We start from the raw sequence: 20366 nt of genomic DNA on the forward strand, positions 1-20366 counted from the left end.
TGTGTTCTCTCTCCGGCGGCGACGTTTTAGTGTGTCTGTCATCGTCGCTGAATGTGTGAAGCAGGGCGGAGAGCCCGAGCGAACAGTTTGTGTGGCCTTCTGTGTGTGTGTGTGTGTGTTTGTGTGTCATCGTTGCCGTGAAAGTGTGTGTGTGTGTGTGTGTGTGGAACTGAGCGTTGTGTGTGTGTCATCGCGGTCAATGTGTGAAAACAGGGCGGAGAGCGAGTCGAAGTTGCTCGTCTTTGATGCGTGTGTGTGTGTGTCGTTGTGTGTGTGTGTGTGTGTGTGTGTGAGACGGGCGGATGACGGATGGGCCGGCAGGACGGAGCAGCGGACGATGAATGAGGTGACAGACAGAGACGGATAGCCCTTTATCCCTCCGTCACAATCCCTCTTTCTCTCCCCCTCTCTTCTCTTTCTCCGCCTGTCGGGATGATGTAGTGCCTCTTGTTCTCTCGCTCGGAGGAGGAGGAGAAGGAAAGGGGGGAAGACGGGGAGGAGGAGAAAGAGAAAAGGGAAAAATTGTATTCATCCCGCATCGATGTTGACTTCAACTCCCCCTCGTCGCCCATCCCTCCTCTTTGCTCCCACCGCTTGCTCCATCCTCCTCCTCTTCCTCCTCCTCTTCTCCATCCTCTCCTCCTCCCTCTTTCTTTTGCTGATCAGCATCGGTTGACTCTGTCGCTCCGGCTCCTTTTGGGGAGTTATTCAGCGACTTCGCTCCTTTTCTTTCTTTCTTTCTTTTCGGCCTCCTCATCCATTGTTTTTTTCATATCAAAAGAAGTGCTCCCCTCCTCCCTCCTTCCCTCCTCGCCTCCTCCCTCCTCTGTGTGCACATCTGCCCGAGCGCATCTTTTTTGTGTCCACATTCTTTCAGGTGAATTTTTTCTTCTTCTTTCACGTCCGACCTTCTTTCATATATGAGCTCATTGATGCTTTAGTGTGTGTGTGTGTGTGTGTGTGTGTGTGTGTGTGTGACCTGCCGGTGAATGGCCGATAAATCACGTTGACGGGGCCGTTTGTTTTGCGGTCGGGTCCCGGTGTTCTGGAAGGTTCCGGGGTCCTGGGACAGCGTCGAGACGGGAGTTCCCTAAGGACACACACACACACACACACATACACTTAGATACTGGGATGGACACACACGAAGCACACACACTGAGATGATTACATAGTTTGTGTCTGAGCGTTTTTTACATTTTTATATTGATTAACGTCTTTAGGGTCAAGTCAAAACTCATATTTTAATATAATAATAATAATAAACTAATCATTTAAGTTATTTTAGTAATTTAAACTAATTATTTAAGTTATTCCAGTAATGTAAACCAATTATTTAAGTTATACTAGTATTTAAATCAGTTATTTAAGTTATTCAAATAATTTAAATCAAATATTCAAGTTATTCCAGTAAATTAAACCAATTATCTAAGTTATTCAAATAATTTAAACTAATTATTTAAGTTACTCTAGTAATTTAAACCAATTATTTAAGTTATTCAAATAATTTAAACCAATTATTTAAGTTATTCTAGTAATTTAAACAAATTGTTTAACTTATTCAAATCATTTAAACTAATTATTTAACTTATTTTAAACAATACAAACAATTTTCAAGAGCTCGAGTAGACCTGGTCCGGGTCTCGAGTAGACCTGGTCCGGGTCTCGAGTAGACCTGGTCCGGGTCTCGAGTAGACCTGGTCCGGGTCTCGAGTAGACCTGGTCCGAGTCTCGAGTAGACCTGGTCCGAGTCTCGAGTAGACCTGGACCGAGTCTCGAGTAGACCTGGTCCGAGTCTCGAGTAGACCTGGTCCGAGTCTCGAGTAGACCTGGTCCGGGTCTCGAGTAGACCTGGTCCGAGTCTCGAGTAGACCTGGTCCGAGTCTCGAGTAGACCTGGTCCGGGTCTCGAGTAGACCTGGTCCGGGTCTCGAGTAGACCTGGTCCGGGTCTCGAGTAGACCTGGTCCGAGTCTCGAGTAGACCTGGACCGGGTCTCGAGTAGACCTGGTCCGAGTCTCGAGTAGACCTGGACCGGGTCTCGAGTAGACCTGGACCGGGTCTCGAGTAGACCTGGACCGGGTCTCGAGTAGACCTGGACCGGGTCTCGAGTAGACCTGGACCGGGTCTCGAGTAGACCTGGACCGAGTCTCGAGTAGACCTGGTCCGAGTCTCGAGTAGACCTGGTCCGAGTCTCGAGTAGACCTGGTCCGAGTCTCGAGTAGACCTGGTCCGAGTCTCGAGTAGACCTGGACCGAGTCTCGAGTAGACCTGGTCCGAGTCTCGAGTAGACCTGGACCGAGTCTCGAGTAGACCTGGTCCGAGTCTCGAGTAGACCTGGACCGAGTCTCGAGTAGACCTGGACCGAGTCTCGAGTAGACCTGGACCGAGTCTCGAGTAGACCTGGTCCGAGTCTCGAGTAGACCTGGACCGAGTCTCGAGTAGACCTGGACCGAGTCTCGAGTAGACCTGGTCCGAGTCTCGAGTAGACCTGGTCCGAGTCTCGAGTAGACCTGGACCGAGTCTCGAGTAGACCTGGACCGAGTCTCGAGTAGACCTGGACCGAGTCTCGAGTAGACCTGGTCCGAGTCTCGAGTAGACCTGGACCGAGTCTCGAGTAGACCTGGTCCGGGTCTCGAGTAGACCTGGACCGGGTCTCGAGTAGACCTGGACCGTGTCTCGACTAGACCTGGTCCGGGTCTCGACTAGACCTGGTCCGAGTCTCGAGTAGACCTGGTCCGAGTCTCGAGTAGACCTGGTCCGGGTCTCGAGTAGACCTGGTCCGGGTCTCGAGTAGACCTGGTCCGAGTCTCGAGTAGACCTGGTCCGAGTCTCGAGTAGACCTGGTCCGAGTCTCGAGTAGACCTGGTCCGAGTCTCGAGTAGACCTGGTCCGGGTCTCGAGTAGACCTGGTCCGAGTCTCGAGTAGACCTGGACCGGGTCTCGAGTAGACCTGGACCGGGTCTCGAGTAGACCCGGTCCGAGTCTCGAGTAGACCCGGACCGAGTCTCGAGTAGACCCGGTCCGAGTCTCGAGTAGACCCGGTCCGAGTCTCGAGTAGACCTGGACCGGGTCTCGAGTAGACCTGGTCCGGGTCTCGAGTAGACCTGGTCCGGGTCTCGAGTAGACCCGGTCCGGGTCGGGGGTCCGGATTCACTTTCATGTCCAACTATTTCAAACTGATTCACCATCGTAAATACTTTGGGGAGCGTAGGAGGCTGAGTGTGTGTGTGTGTGTGTGTGTGTGTGTGTGTGTGTGTGTGTGTGTGTGTAACACACTCCCCAGGCGGCCCTTTTCCACAGATCCAATCAATCCTCCTATATTTAGAACATCCAGAAGTCTGTGGTTCAAAACCTCTGGCTGGCCTGTGTGTTTGTTTGTGTGTGTGTGTGTGTTGTGTGTTTGTTTGTGTGTGTGTGTGTGTTGCGGTGTGGCGTCCCCCCAGAAAACCGCTTGCAACAGTAAAACTCCACTCATCCCCTTCTCCACTCGCTCATGCATTCTTCCACCTTCTGTGTGTGTGTGTGTGTGTGTGTGTGTGTGTGTGTGTGTGTGTGTGTGTGTGTGTGTGTGTGTGTGTGTGTGTGTGTCTCGTCATTGATTGGTCCCCCGGTTCATTCCTTTGGTTGACCACAGACGGTCAGATTCCAATCATTCATCAAGTCTCCTCGTCTCCTCCCTCCTCGTCTCCTTCTTACGTCTTTTATTTTCTCAGCGTCTCCTTCTTATTGAACTTTTTATTCTGTTGTTCCTGTCACCTTCTCCTCTTTCTTTTTAATTCGCCCTCTTCCCCTCACCACCTCTGTGCTCATCATCTTCCTTTTCTCTTTTGTTTCCTTTCCTTTTCCTCTAGAATATTTTTCTTGTCTCCTCTCTTTTTTCTTCCTGTAATCTCTTTACACCACAAAGGAACCATCTCCTCTCTTATGACGTGTTCTCCTCTCCTCTTTTCTCTCCTCACCCTCTTTTTCACATTCCCGTCTTCCTCTCTTGCTTCCTTTCCTATTCATCTCCCCGTTTCTCTCAAGAGTCTCCTCTCTGAATTTATTTAGCTCCTCCCCTCTTTTCTCTTAAGTTCTCCTCTTTGCTTTTCATCTTCCTTCTCCAAGGCATCCTCTCCTCCTTTTCTCATCTCATTCTCCTCCTCTTCCTTATCTCCTCCTCTCCTATTTCCTCTTCTCCTCTCCTCTTCCTCTTTAGCCTTTAGTTATCAAGCTCCTCTTTTATGGAACCAGCTTCCACCTTCAGTCCGGGAGGCAGACACAGTCACCTCGTTTAAGAGTAGACTTAAGACCTTCCTCTTTGACAGAGCTTATAGTTAGGGCTGAATCAGGTTCACCTGGTCCAGCCCCTTGATATGCTGCTATAGGCTTATAGCTGCCGGGGGACGTTTAGGATGCACTGAGCACCTATCTCCTCTTTTTTCTCTCCTTAAGGATGAATTTTCATCTCTCAATCACATGTTACTAACTCTGCTTTCTCCCCGGAGTCCTTTTGACTTCACGTCTCATGGGGTCATCGGACCCTATGAGACGGCATAGATCCTATCTGCCTGATGGATCGTCTGGGTCGTGGAATTCCTGCTCATGACTACGCCACTGTCCTGTTGAGACTCTGCCCACTCCTCCTCCCCACCGCCATCTGCCTGATGGATCGTGGAGGTCTCCATCGTGGAATATGCCTACTATGAACTATTCATACACTCTGTCATATTCATTGAATGTATTTAACTCTAAATCTGTCCTTCTGTACACATTACATCTATTGCATCTGTCCATCCTGGAGAGGGATCCTCCTCTGTTCTCTCCTCCAGGTTTCTTCCCTTTTTTTCCCCCCTGAAGGGTTATTTGGGAGTTTTTCCTGGTCCGATGTGAGGTTTTGGGGCAGGGATGTCTATGTGTACAGATTGTAAAGCACTCCGAGACAAATTTGTAATTTGTGAAATTGGGCTTTACAAATAAACTGAATTGAATTGAATTCTCCTCTCCTCATCTCCTACTACTCCTGTCCTATCATCTCCTCCTCTCCTCTCCTTATCTCCTTCTCTCATCTCCTCCTCCTTTCCTCCTCTACTCTTCGCCTCCTCCTCCTCTCCTATTTCATCTCATCTCTCCTTATTGTCTTCTACACCTTTTCTTCATTTTTCTCCACATTTCATCTTTTATTTTCTTCTTATCTTTCTGTTCTAACACATTTTTCAACATCTTTCAAGACACCCACACACCCACACACACACACACACACACACACACACACACACACGTACCTCTTGAGGCTTCCCTCTGCCTCTCCAAAAGCAACATGCCCCAGCATGACAACCGCTCCCCTCATCCTGTGTGTGTGTGTGTGTGTGTGACGGTCTAAGGGATGAGATGGGGCCCAGTGGGGGAGGAGACCTCCATCTCACCTCCTGCTAACCCAGACTGACGAGGGAGAGACGGGAGGAGAAAGTGTGAGATGAGGAGAAGGAGCGCTTCTATTTTAGGAAAAGTAAACGTGATGATATATATTTATATATTTATTATATATACACATATATATATTTATTTATTATATTTAAAAATAAGTCTTTCATCTATTAATTATATACAAAGGGTAAAAGTTACTTAGGGGGGAGGAGGTTAGGAAGCGAACGCATAGGGAGGAAAGGAGTGATGACTGGTGGAGGAGGTGAGGAGGAGGGCAGACGGACGGGAGGAGGAGGCGGCAGGCTGACCTTTGACCTCCACCTCCTCTCCAGGCTGAGAGGAGAAGAGAGAGAACGTAGCGGAGGAGAGAGAGAGAGAGAGAAAGAAAGCAAGGTTGATGCGGGAAAAGACCGGAATTAATCTAAAGGAAGATGATAGATGAAAGAGAGAGAGGGGAGGGGGAGGAAGAGAAGGGGAGATAGGGAGGGAGAGATGAAGGAAAGGACCGGAATGAATCTAAAGGAAGATGATGGCAGAAAGAGAGAGAGACGAAGAGGAGAGAAGGAGGGAGGGGAAGAGAGAGGGAGAGAGAGAAAAATATAGGGAGGGAGAGATGAAGGAAAAGACCGGAATTAATCTAAAGGAAGATGATGGAAGAAAGAGAGAGACGAGGGGGAGGGAGGGAGAGAAAGGGAGGGAGCGAGGGAGCGTTCCAGACAGATTCTGAGCTCTCCGAGAGAGAAAGCGAGACATGAATGCGTGAACATGTTGACAGGAGCAAAAAGCGAAGGATGGAGAGTGAAAGAGTGAAAGAGTGCAGTCAGGTGAAAGTGATACGGACGTACAGGGTGGTCGCTCTCTCCTCCCCATGTCTCTCTCCCTCTCTCTCTCTCTCTCTCTCTCTCCTCGGGAGGCTGACACTTCCCTTCAACCGTCTGACCGCTCACAGGAGGGGGGGATGAATAGCGGAGTGGACGGAGGGGTGAAAGAGGGCGAAGGAGGATGAGCGGCTAAATGCTCGCCCGCCGATCTATTGGGAGAGAGGGAGGGAGAGAGAGAGAGAGGGAGAGAGAGGATTGATGGAACTGGATGACCTCGCCGTGTTCTCATGAAGCTTTTAGAACGAGAGAAACTGAAGAACATCTGGAAGAAGGAAAGAGAGAACGTCTTCTTCTCCTCCGTTCAGTCGCTTCTTCACGCGTGTGTGTGTGTGTACTCACTGTTGTGTTGCTGCAGCAGAATGCGAGCTCAGTACACACACACATTCGCTGAAGGAACACACACACACACTCGCTGAAACAACGCACACACACACACACTCGCAAAAGGAACACACACACAAACACACACTCGCTGAAGCAACGCACACACACACATTCGCAAAAGGAACACACACACAAACACATTCGCTCAAGGAACAGACACACACACACATTCGCTGAAGGAACACACACACACACTCGCTGAAGCAACGCACACACACACACGCAAAAGGAACGCACACACAAACACACACTCGCTGAAGCAACGCACACACACATTCGCAAAAGGAACACACACAAACACATTCGCTCAAGGAACAGACACGCGCACACACACACACTCGCTGAAGGAACACACACACACACACTCGCTGAAGGAACACACACACACACACACTCGCTGAAGACAGTGGAGTAAAGGTTGCCTTGTCAATGAACTCTCATTTCCAGTAACGTTTATAAATGGTACCCTCCTCCTCCTCTTCCTCCTCCTCCTCCTCTCCCTCTTCCTCCTCCTCCTCCTCTCCCTCCTCCTCGAGGTTGATTATCGGGCGTCGCCGAGGCTGATGTCTCTTGTCGAACACGCGGCGAACGGGTGCAGCGCGAGGTCAGCGGGATAAGTGCCAGGGGGGTCGAGAGCTGACCGGCGGCCCCCCGACACACACACACACGCACACACGCTTATCTGATCTCTCACAAGCACATTCTTCCACAAATGCTGTTTGCCGGCTACCTACACAGCCCCCGCATACACACCTGTCTGCTACACACACACCCACACACATACACACACGCTCACACACACACACACACACACACGCTCGCACACACACACACAGCGTGTGGCGTAATGAAGCGGTCGGCGATCCTGCTGCGCTCGAGATAACGCTGCAAAAAAAAGGGATTTATGAGTACAAGCTATTATTGTGTGTATGTTTATGTGTGTGTGTGTGTGTGTGTGTGTCGGCCCCCGGCTCAACTTCCTGTCCTGTCTGTGGCCCGGTCCTTATCGCCGTGACGACGGGTCACGCAGTGGTCACGGCAACAGAGTTCTTCGGCGACCCGAGCGGACGCGGTGGGAAAGCGGCGGTTTTCCCCACTTCCGAATTTGGGGGGGAGGGGGGGAGGGGCCGGGGGTCAAGGTGGTTCTGACACACACACACACACACACACAAGTAAATATGTTTGACACTTGTAATCATAGATACAGACACACACACACACACACGCGCGCGCGGTGACCGGGTCGGGTCATTGTTCTGCGTTATCAGTCTTGACCTCTCGGTCTCCCCGATACGACCCACATCTACACCCCTTCCTGTGTGTGCGTGTGTGTGTGTGTGTGTGCGGTCATTCCATGGTCAAACCAAAAAGTCGGGAGCTCTCACCTTTCAACTGCTTCCTGTTGTGCGGTTGTCGAGCAGCAGTGATGTGAAACGGAGACAAACTGTTTTCTTAGTCTGCGCATTAGATATTTTTTTTGCCGGCGGTTTAAAAATTAAATAAATAATTAAAACGGCATTTTTCGGGTCACAGATGTTTTTAATTTTTTTTGTCTTAACCTTTTTTTGGCTTGTGACCCTTTGAAAAGCACTTTATAAATTATTATTCTAGTCTTTTAAAGGGGTCGGTGGGGGGGGGGGGGATTTAAAGGGACAGTTCACCCTAAAATCCTCCCTGTAGTGCTGTTGTTGCGCAACACGCTCTGTGGATTGTTCTGGGTCGTGACTTCTGGAAAGAGACGTCGCTGTTGACCCTTTTAAAAGTATTTACACTACATTTGAAAAAGGTCAGCGGATAAATACTTCTAATATGATTTTGGGTGAACTGTCCCTTTAAGGTCTTTTATTGACGATTAAATAGTGCCCATTAAGCTCTTGACCTGAATCCAGTGTAAAAAGAAAGTGAATCTCCATAAAAATGTTTTTAAAAAGACATTTCTTGAATCTTAACAAATCATTTGGTAATAATTAAAAAATACTTAACATAGTATATTAAATGTAATAATGTGTGCAACAATACATTGTTAGTAATATTTATATATATATTTCTGTATATTTTTTTATATTTATATATGGATATTTATATATGTCTATATACATTTTTATATATTTATATACTTATATATGTATATTATCTTTTTTATACATATATTTTTTTATATATATATATTTGTATATCTAATATTTGTATTTATATATCTAATATTTGTATTTATATATATTTGTATTTATATAAATATGTATATATATATATTTGTATTTATATATATATATATAAATACAAATATATATTTATATAAATATTTCTATGAATACAAATATTAGATATATAAATAAATACAAATATTAGATTTACAAATATATATGTATATATACATATATTTATATATATGTATACTATGATTTTGGGGGTGAACTGTCCCTTTAATTCCTTTATTGCTGATTAAAACATGCCCATAAAGCTCTCATAAAAACGTTGTTTAATCCCCCGAAAAACAAAGTGATTTTAATGTAATTTCTCTCTCTCTAAAGAGTTAAATGAGAAATGAAACGGCGTTCTAACCCACGTGACCCCAACCTGACCTCCACAACAAAGAGTCTGCTCCCCAAATCGACTTTAAAAAAGTGTCTGAGGCCAAATTGACCTTTTTTTTTAACCAAGTATAAGATCTAAATGGAGCTGTGTGTGTGTGTGTGTGTGTGTGTGTCTCTATCAGCTGCTCCCACAGGCCCTCTGACTTCAGCCTGCACTCCTTTATCGTCTCACTCCTTCTTCCTCCTCCGTAACGTCTAGTTACCCTCCGCCTGACCTCCTTTCCCTTTTCTCTCCTGCACTGTAATATTTCCCCAATCATTCTTTTTGAGTTCTCTCTCTCTCTCTCTCCCCCCCTCTCCTATCTGTCCTCTATGCCTCTCGCTCGCCCTCTCTCCATCTGTGCAGTGTCTAATTGACAGCGGAGACCCCTGGTTGAACCAGCAGCGCTCCCTTCTCTTCTCTTCTCTCTCTCTTTTTCCATTTCAGCCCTGTCACTTTTTTAAGGGGTCGCACAACTTTTCTGTGACTGCTGAGAGAGAGAGAAAAGGAGAGAGAGAGAGAGAGGAGGAGGGGAGGGAGGGAAGAAAGGAGGGAGGGGAGACAAAGCAAGTGAGACAAAGATGGGGGAAGGGGAGAGGGAGAGAGAGACAAAGATGGGAGAGAGGAAAGGAGAGAGAAAGAGAGACGAAGCAAGTGAGACAAAGATGGGGGAAAGAGAGGGAGAGAAAGGGAGGGAGGAAAGGAGAGAGACGAAGCAAGTGAGACAAAGATGGGGGAAAGAGAGGGAGAGAAAGGGAGGGAGGAAAGGAGAGAGGGGAGAGACGAAGCAAGTGAGACAAAGATGGGGGAAGGGGACGGAGAGAGGGGGGGAGACAAGGGTTAAAGAGAGAGAGCGAGAGGGAGGGATTGAGAGAGATGGGCAAAGAGAGGGCAAGAGAGAGAGAGAAGGAGAGACAGTTGAGCGACAACAGTCGTGTGTCTCTGTTCCTCTCTTATGTTGACCTTTGACCTTTGACCTATAGGACCACTTTGACTTTGACAGGCACGTATCAGAATGTGACCTTTCGACCCCGAGAAGAGAAACAAAAGATGTGTGGATTGTGTCAAGCGAGGAGGAGAGAGGAAAGGAGACGACAGATAGGGTTCTGATGAGAGGTGGAGGACACTTGAAGTGATCGACAGGTGTCAGAGTGGTCGTGTGCTGGCGGTGACCTTTGACCTCTGAAGGGGTGATGAGTGACGGTGGACAGGTGTGTGTGTGTGTGGCAGTCAGAAGCCCTTTGATCAGGAGGAGGAGGAGGAAACGAGGAGTAACGTTGACTTGGAGAGGAGAAAGAAGGGAGGAGGATAGGAGTACAGAGGGAGAAAAAGGAGGGATGAAGGCTGAAAGAAAGGAGGACGAGTGAAGTTCAGACGATGATGGAGGAGGAGGAGGGAAAGAAGTGATTGAAATGTGGAAGGAAGGATGAAGGCTGGAAGAGAGGAGAAAGAAAGGAGGATGAGAGGAGGAAGAGGAAAAAGTGATGGAAACGAGGAGGAGTAATGTTGACTTGGAGAGGAGAAGGAAGGGAGGAGGATAGGAGTTCAGATGGAGAAGGAGAGAAAGAAGGGATGAAGGAGGAGGGGAAGAAAAAGGTGATGGAAACGAGGAGTACCGTTGAATTGGAGAGGATAAAGAAGGGAGGAGGATAGGAGTTAGAGAGAGAAAGGAGGGATGAAGAATGGAAGGAAGGAGTGAAATTGACTTTGAGAGGAGAAGAGAGAGGATGGAGAAATGGAAAGATGAAAGAGGATGAGAAGAAATGAGAGAATTAAAGGAGGTGTTGATTGAATGTCAAGAAGGGAGAGAGAAGAATAGGGGGATGTGAGAAAGGAGAGAGAGAGAGTTTACCCCATGAGCGGAGGAGAAATGAGAAAACAAACAAGGTGTGTGTGTGTGTGTGTGTGTGTGTGTGTGTGTGTGTGTGTGTGTGTGTGTGTGTGTGTGTGTGTGTGTGTGTGTGTGTGTGTGTGTGTGTGTGTGTGTGTGTGTGTGTGTGTGTGTGTGTGTGTGTGTGTGTGTGGGGAGGTCATGGCGAGGTGAGAGGGAACGAGACGGAGAGATAAGTTCAGCGGGAGGTGAAGAGAGAGAGAGACCTGCCGATTTCTCTCTCTCTCTCTCTGTGTGTGTGTGTGTCTCTCTCTCTCTCTGTGTGTGTGTCTCTCTCTCTCTGTGTGTGTGTGTGTCTCTCTCGCTCTCTCTGTGTGTGTGTCTCTCTCTGTGTGTGTTGTGTGTCTCTCTCTCTCTCTGTGTGTCTGTGTGTGTGTGTGTGTCTCTCTCTGTGTGTGTGTGTGTCTCTCTCTCTGTGTGTGTGTGTGTGTGTCTCTCTCTGTGTGTGTGTGTGTGTGTGTGTCTCTCTCTGTGTGTGTGTGTGTGTGTGTGTGTTGTCTGTTGACTGGCGTGTGGCTCGTTTTTTTTGAAAGCCCACGCTCTCCCTTCTTCTCTTTTTTTTCATCAGTCTTATCCATCTCTCCTCCTCTTCCTCCTCCTCCTCCTCCTCCTCCCTTCTTGTCGCTCTTCTCCTTCTGCAACCAAACTTACCTTCTGACCTCAAGTTCACCCAGAACTCCCTCTTCTCCTCCTCTTCTTCTTCTCTTCTTCTTCTTTTCATCCTTGTCCTTCACCTCTCCTCTACCTCTTTTCCCTCCTCATATTACTACCTTTTTCTCCTCTCCTTTACTGTCCTCTTCGTTTCCTCTCTTCCTTTTCTCACCCTTCTTCATCTCTCTAATTCCCTCCATTCAACTCGTCTTCTTTTCTCCTTCTCTCTCTCTTTGTTTGTCTTTTTTCCTCCCGAAATCTTTTCATCCCGCGCCTCCTTTTTAAACTCCCTTCTACCCCTCCTCTTACACTTCTTTCTCTCTTTACTCTTCTTCCTTTTTTTATGTCCATCTCCTCCTCTTTCTCCTCTCTCTCTCAATATTGTCTTCTCTCATCCATCACTTTTCACCTCTTCTACATTCTTTCTTTCCTTCTGTCCATTTCCTCTCCTCTTATCACCTCCTCTTTCCTTTCTTTCTCTCTCTGTTTCTTCTCTCATCCATCACTTTTCACCTCTTCTACATTCTTCCTTTCCTTCTGTCCATTTCCTCTCCTCTTTCCTCTCCCTCAACCATCACTTTTCACCTCTTCTACCTTGTTCCTTTTCTTCTCTGTCCATCCCTCACCTCTTTTAACTTTTCTCCGTCCTCTCCTCCTCTCTTTTTTTTCCAACTCCTCTTCTTCACAAGAAAGTCATAAAGTAATAAGGATTTTTGTTTGTGTAAACACGGCTGCTTCTCCTCCTCCTCCTCCTCCTCCTCCTCCTCCTCCTCTCTCAACATAATTAACCTCCCATCCCTCATTTATATTTCTTGCCCTTTATTTAACGCCTTTTTATTCGTACTGTTGACGCTTTTCTTTTTTTAGAGCCATGTTTGTTTGTTTGTTTATGTTTGTTGATGTTTGTTCATGTGCGTGGGTGAAGTCGGGGACAAAGGAGAGAGAGAGAGAGAGAGAGAGAGGGGGAGGTGAATGCAGAAGCAAAGGGAGGAAAAGAAGAGGAAGTCCAAATCAGCCGTTCATCTTGTCCTGGAGCCGGAGAGGAAACACTTTAATAACTAATAGAAAACATTACGGACGCTTCCTGTTGTTGTTTTATTTTGGGGGGGGTTCACCTGAAGGAGGTCACCTGGGGTCACGGCCATGACCTCTGTGACCTCACAGCTGCACGTGATTAAAAGGGAAGAGAGTTTAGCCTGAGCAAGAGTAAACTGACCTGAGGTCAGCTCGCTCCTCTGCGTCCCCTCAGCCGGTGGAGTAAACTGACCTGAGGTCAGTCGGTGCGACACAAATGAGGCAAAACAGCCTGTTTGTGTCACCTGATGCTTCCTGTTTGTCCTCCGTCGCCCTCTCTCCCTCTCTCGCTATCTCTCTCTCACCCTCTCCCTCTCTCTCTCTCTCTCTCTCGCTCTCTCGCTCTCTCTAGCTCTCTCACCCTCTCTCTCTCTCTCACTCTCTCCCGCTCTCGCTCTCTCTCTCTCTCTCTCTCTCATATATCTATCCATCTTCATCTGCCCTTCCTTTACTCCGTCTCTCTTTCTCTCTCTGCTATCCATTTCTCTCCATCTGTGTCTCTCCCCATCTCTTCTCTCTCCCCCCCCCCCCTCTCTCTCATTTTCTCCCCCACATGTGGTTTTGCTCTCCATCCCTTCCTCTCTCTCATCCCTCGCTCACATGTGGTTTCTCTCTCTCTGGATCTCCGTGTGTTTGGTGTTAACCAGAGTTCACCCGGGGTGTGTGTGTGTGTGTGTGTGTGTGTGTGGTGGAGTTCAGCGGGTTATGCAACAGTTCCAAATGTGGGGAATGAAGAGGAAGACTCCACCCTCATCTTCTTCAGTGTCGCTTTCTCCCTAATTCCTTCCTTTTGTCAACTCTCCCTCTCTCTCTCTCCCTCTACCCTTATCCCCCTCCCCCTCTCCACCTCTTCTCTCCCTCTTCCTCTCTCTCTGTGTCGATTTCTTTAATGACCTAAATTGAGCAACATTGTTTCACTCGATTGTGTTTGTTACTTTGTCTCTGAATGTTCTCTCTCTCTCTCCCCATCTCTCTCTCCCTCTCCACATCTCTCTCTCTCCCTCTCCCCATCTCTCTCTCTCCCTCTCTCCCCCCTCTCTCTCTCTCTCCCTCTAGTTGCTGGAGCTCTTCACGCTCTGGGATTGGTCGACCTACCTGGCTGATTACGGCAAACCAAGCAGCAAATACCTGAGAGTGAACCCCAACACGGCCCTGACCCTGCTGGAGAAGTGAGGACTCCTTCTCTCCTTCACTCACTCACTCACTCCCTCTCTCCTTCACTCACTCATTCCCTTCACTCCTTCTCTCCCTCACTCCTTCTCTCCCTCACTCCTTCGATCCCTCACTCCTTCTCTCACTCCTTCGATCCCTCACTCACTCACTCACTCACTCACTCACTCACTCCCTGACTCACTCACTCACTCACTCACTCACTCACTCACTCACTCACTCCCTCACTCACTCACTCCTTCTCTCACTCACTCACTCCCTCACTCCTTTGATCTCTCACTCCTTCTCTCCCTCACTCCTTCGATCCCTCACTCGCTCACTCCTTCTCTCACTCATTCCTTCTCTCCTTCACTCCTTCTCTCCCTCACTCGCTCACTCCTTCTCACTCATTCCTTCTCTCCTTCACTCTTTCTCTCCCTCACTCCTTCACTCACTCACTCGCTCCTTCGATCTCTCACTCCTTCGATCTCTCACTCCTTCTCTCCCTCACTCCTTCGATCTCTCACTCCTTCTCTCCCTCACTCCTTCTCTCCCTCCTTCTCTCCCTCACTCCTTCAATCTCTCACTCCTTCTCTCCCTCACTCCCTCACTCCTTCAATCTCTCACTCCTTCTCTCCCTCACTCCCTCACTCCTTCACTCCCTCACTCCTTCGATCTCTCACTCCTTCTCTCCCTCACTCCTTCAATCTCTCACTCCTTCTCTCCCTCACTCACTCACTCCCTCACTCCCTCACTCCTTCTCTCCCTCACTCCTTCGATCTCTCACTCCTTCTCTCCCTCACTCCTTTGATCTCTCACTCCTTCTCTCCCTCACTCCTTCGATCTCTCACTCCTTCTCTCCCTCACTCCTTCAATCTCTCACTCCTTCTCTCCCTCACTCCCTCACTCCCTCACTCCTTCACTCCCTCACTCCTTCAATCTCTCACTCCTTCTCTCCCTCACTCACTCCCTCACTCCCTCACTCCTTCTCTCCCTCACTCCTTCAATCTCTCACTCCTTCGATCTCTCACTCCTTCTCTCCCTCACTCCTTCTCTCCCTCACTCCTTCTCTCCCTCACTCCTTTGATCTCTCACTCCTTCTCTCCCTCACTCCTTCAATCTCTCACTCCTTCTCTCCCTCACTCACTCACTCCCTCACTCCTTCTCTCCCTCACTCACTCACTCCCTCACTCCCTCCCTCACTCCCTCACTCCTTCTCCCTCACTCCTTCACTCCCTCCCTCACTCCTTCTCTCCTTCTCTCCCTCTCTCCTTCACTCCCTCACTCCTTCACTCCCTCACTCCTTCTCTCCTTCCTCGCTGTATGTTGCCCTTCAGTCTGAATCTTCATCTTTCCTCTTCATGTCTTTGTGCTCTTGACCTCCTGAGCGTGAAGCTGTGACCTCTGACCCCCGCGGTTGAGGCGTTGACTCCGCTCGGCTCTCAACATGGCGGAGCGGGCGGTGTTTCTCAGGAGGGTGGGGGCTCCGCCTCCTCGCCACCGGGGCTTTGTTCACTTTGACCAGGGGTCCCCAAACTTTTTCCTGTGAGGGCCACATAACGTTTGCCTTGTCTGCTGGAGGGCCAGCGGGGGGGGGTGCTAGTGAGAAGTGAGAGCGTGCTCACTTGTGCGCGCGCATCACTCACGCTCGCTGTCAGCGCTGCGCGTGCAGACAGCATTTAACGGAGCAGCGCGTGCGCTCTGATCGCTCTTTTAATGTAGTATCGATACTAAAAATATGGGGGGGGGGGAATTACAGAGTGGGGGGTGGAGATTTCCCCCTGTTATAATAGTAGGGATAACACTGGAGTAGATAAGCGTGTCTTCTTGTCTGATCAATACGCAACTGTGAGGTGCGCGAATGGACCGAGCGGCTAGCTGCTGATCACTCACTCAACAGCCCGACTTGCACGAGTAGACGGTGCACCGAAGACTCATTTTGACCCAGGAAAAATCCTGGATGCGCGCGCCACTCGCTGTGTGCGCTGCGCTGCGCGTGCAGACAGCATTTAACGGAGCGATCAGCGCGTGCGCTCTGATCGCTCTTTTAATGAAGTATCGATACTAAAAATATGCTAAATCACATCGCTCTTAACATACGGGTACTTTGTTAGTATCGCTACACCGTGCAGCGTGACGGCAGCAGATGTAGTGGACTAACATTCAAGCTAACCTAACTTCCCAAACGCTGTGGACATCTGAACGCTGATTGGCCGAGACGCGACACGTCCATCAAAGATGTTCTATTGCAAAGAGCAACACTCCACATTTTCTCCGCGTCTCACTGTAATCTCAATAAATCGGAACGCGTCTCTGGTATTGTTCAGGGGGCCGGTCCAAATGGGGAGGCGGGCCGAATCCGGCCCGCGGGCCGTAGTTTGGGGACCACTGACTTTGACGATCAAGGAGCGGCTCAAGATTTAGAGAAAAATGCTTTCTGGCTTTTCTAAACTCTCTCTTCCCCCGTTTAAACTCTTTTTACGCTGAATCTAAAAACCTTAAACTTCGACTAAAATAACCCAAAAGAAGTCAGATCCATAATCTGCAGCATCGGTTGACTTTTGCTCGCCACGTCCTTCTTCACCTCCGTCTCACGTCTCACCTGCTCTTCCTGTTTCCTGTCCCCCCCCCCCCCTGTTGTGACAGGTCGGTTAAGCCGTGAGTATCGTGTGTTGTGATGTGTGTATGTCTCTGTGTGTGTGTGTGTGTGTGTGTGTGTGTGTTGTGTGTTGACTCGCGTGTGGCTCGTTTTTTTTTAAAGCCCACGCTCTCCCTTCTCTTTTTTTCCATCAGTCTTATCCATCTCTCCTCCTCTTCCTCCTCCTCCTCCCTTCTTGTCGCTCTTCTGCAACCAAACTTACCTTCTGACCTCAAGTTCACCCAGAACTCCCTCTTCTTCTTCTTCTTCTTCTTCTTGTTTTTATCCTTGTCCTTCACCTCTCCTCTACCTCTTTTCCCTCCTCATATTTCTACCTTTTTCTCCTCTCCTTTACTCACTCACTTACACACACACACTCACACACACACACACACACCTTCCCCGGTGCTCCCTCTGTGCCCAGGAGGAAGCTCCCTGCTGGGGCTCGTCTGGTCCGATGCCCCCCTGAACATCCTGGAGGTCCAGAACGGTCCAGTGTTGTGCGACCGAACACACACACACACACACACACACACTCCTCATGTGACACACACACACACTCCTCATGTGACACACACACACTCCTCATGTGACACACAAACTCCTCATAGGACACACACACTCCTCCGTGCATGCTCGTGCACTTGAGTGTTTTCCTGACTGCATCAGATGAACTAATGAGTGTGTACTTGTGTACTTGCAGCACTAAAACAGGCCGTTCTTCGTCTTTAAACTCCTCTCTCTCCCTTTCTCTCTCTCCCTCTCTCTCTCTCCCTCCCTCCCAAGGATGAAGGAGACGAGCCGGAAGATCAACGTCTTCGCCCAGTTCAGGAAGACGGACCGCGACCGGCAGAAACTCATCGACGCCATCGTCAAGCAGCTCCGCGGCCTCGTCGCCCAGCACCACGCCTAGAGCGAGCCGCCCGATTGGCCGAGGGGCCGGAGGTGACACCGGAGGACACGGGTCGAGCGCCTTGGACCTCCTCGTCCCCCGTGGACGAGTTCCTCAGACTCCACCGGAGGGAGTGAGGGAACGCTACCGAGTATCACCTCAGATCATATGTCACACCATCTTACTTCATGGTCTTCTCTCTTAAAGCTGATTCATGACCGGTGGAGGACACAGAGAGGAGAGGACACAGAGAGGAGAGGACACAGAGAGGAGAGGACACAGAGAGGAGAGGACACAGAGAAGAGAGGACACAGAGGAGAGAGGACACAGAGGAGAGAGGACACAGAGGAGAGAGGACACAGAGGAGAGAGGACACAGAGGGGAGAGGACACAGAGGAGAGGACACAGAGGAGAGGACACAGAGAGGAGAGGACACAGAGAGGAGAGAGGACACAGAGAGGAGAGGACACAATAGAACGACAACATTTCATTTGTATTGGCACATATTTTGTAGATGTGTTTGAATATTGCAGCCAGAAAAGCACTGAAATCCAGATAAAGTCCAGAGGGGGTAAAGAAACGATTATATTGGTGAACGTTCTTCCGGTGTTGTCTAAAAAGGGGGTTTGCATGCAACATGGCAACCCATTTCCCTCTAGACATACTACACGTCACGACTGCTCAGATCTGGCAACCGTCTTCTTAACGCCTCGGGAACACAGTGAGGGCTCGGGATTTAAAATGGGGGATGTCGTCCAAACATGGCAACCCATTGCGGCACTTTCAGTAAAACCTTATTTTGGGGAGGCGGATAGAGAGAGAAGGGGGGGGGGGGGGTTGCCTGAGCATTTTTCTACTCTACATGTTTAAATAACTGGGTCTTAAATGGAGGGATAATGCCCCCAAATCTGGCAACCGCTCTTCCGTTTGCCTAGAAGACCAATTAGTGTAGGAACCAAAGTACTAACGAGCACACGCTTTGTTTACGTCTTCCACGCCATGTGTGTGTGTAGTTGAACAGCACGGCTTATTATTATTATTATTATTATTTTTATTAAAAGTTAATATTGTTTTTTGGGGGTTTTTTTTGGTGCAATAATAGGAACAAATAAAAAAAGGGATTCGAACCTCCGGCGTGAGTTAATTAAGTCGTCCGCTGGTGTTACCGGGCGGAGGTGTGTGTTCACTCATGCACGCTGACATCAGGTGTGTGTGTGTGTGTGTTATATTCCATCCTTAGCTATGTATCTTTTTGAGGTGGAGGGTTTTTTTGGGTGGGGGGGGGATCGATATTAAATGTATTACGTTCCTGCCAATGAAGCAGCAACACTGTGGGGGGGGGGGGGGGGGTGCTTTTATTTTGTAGTAATTCAACCGGAAATGAGTGAACCAAAAAAAACAATTTAAAATAACCAAATCCAGTTAATTCTAAATAAACTAAATGTATTTAGTTCTGAAGGTCAAATGAAAGACGTCCACGGACTCTGAGGCGCCCCACCTGCTCTGCTGGTCCCCAGTCCTCCCACTGCAGGCCTGCTGCTGGTTCCCAGTCCTCCCACTGCAGGCCTGCTGCTGGTTCCCAGTCCTCCCACTGCAGGCCTTGTCCTGAGACAGAAACACTGTATTAAAACCACTAATGAACAAAATATACTAATTATGTTTGTAAAAAAAAAGACGAATATGGAATAAAAGAATAAAAACTGTTAAGTCTTTGGTCCCGACTTTTTTTAGTTTCTGATCTTCATGTTTTCAGAACTTATCACGGCTCTTGTTTAAATGTGATTATTTTATATATTTATTTTAACAAAAAAATATTTATTTAAATCAATCAGCAAACTACAAAAGTATTGTAACAGCAGCTTTATTTATATAAATATATATATATATATTATACTCTTATATCATATCTATAGAACATACAGTACATCAGTATAATATAAGAAGTATTTAAAGTTTGTTTAAAGGTTTTATTTTTATTTGTAAGAGGAAGCTGGTTTTATTTATTCTCAAACCAATAAAAATAATATGTATTTATATATATATATACATACATGTATATAAAAAAATATATCTAAATATATATTTACATGTGTATATACAAAAATATATATTTATTTTATCATTTAAAAAAAAATATATATATATATATTGCATCTCTCTGGCTTCCTAACTCGTCTTCATGACCTTTGACCTGTCGGACAGAAGGAGTTTCTGCTGTGAGGGATGTGATTAACAAAGGTTTAGTGAGTGTGTGTTGGTGTTGCAGGTGTCTGTGTGTGTATGTGTGTGTGTGTGTGTGTGTGTTCACTGGAGGGTAGCGACCCAAATCCAAAGCAACACAAACTCTGCATGCTCCAGGTTTCCTCGTGTGTGGTTGTGTGTGTGTGTGTGTGTGGTTGTGTGTGTGTGTGTGTTTTCCCAGCAGTCTTTAGAGGAGCGATGGAGCGCTCAAAGATTAGGGAATGCCTCCCCAGAACCTTCTCCTCTCTCTCCATTTTCTCTCTTCTTTTCTTTTTCAACTTTTATGTTTTACATTTACAGTTTTAATTATATTAGGATTATTCATCCTATGATGCATCGTATGAAATACAATTAACAAATAAATCATAGTATATTATATTGTAAAATATGTCAGAAAAAGTCAAGAGAATAAGTGATGAAATACTTCATAAAACACGTCATACTACCTTAAATAATGACTTAAAAAGTCAAAGTAAAGTATATCATAGTAAGGTAGCAAGGAGGCTCCGCCCACTCCTCCACGAGAGTGAGAGCAGGTGTGGACCTTCTCCGCCCACTTTTATTCAAAATTGCACAAAAATAGT

At 47.8% G+C, this 20366-nt stretch overlaps 1 protein-coding gene across 3 annotated transcripts in view; it reads left to right on the forward strand.

Moving 5' to 3' along the window:
- Positions 1 to 19244, forward strand: part of exoc6b (exocyst complex component 6B) — a 58720-nt gene extending 39476 nt beyond the window's left edge. For all 3 annotated transcript variants that reach the window (XM_056442299.1, XM_056442300.1, XM_056442301.1), the window contains 2 exons: positions 13919 to 14031; positions 17436 to 19244. In XM_056442299.1, coding sequence (XP_056298274.1) covers positions 13919 to 14031; positions 17436 to 17562 — 240 coding nt within the window. In that variant the 3' untranslated portion in view covers positions 17563 to 19244. The remainder of the gene's footprint in view (positions 1 to 13918; positions 14032 to 17435) is intronic.
- Positions 19245 to 20366: the final 1122 nt, after the last annotated feature.

Source organism: Pseudoliparis swirei, chromosome 21, assembly GCF_029220125.1.
Source record: "Pseudoliparis swirei isolate HS2019 ecotype Mariana Trench chromosome 21, NWPU_hadal_v1, whole genome shotgun sequence".
In the NCBI taxonomy this organism is placed as follows: domain Eukaryota; kingdom Metazoa; phylum Chordata; class Actinopteri; order Perciformes; family Liparidae; genus Pseudoliparis; species Pseudoliparis swirei.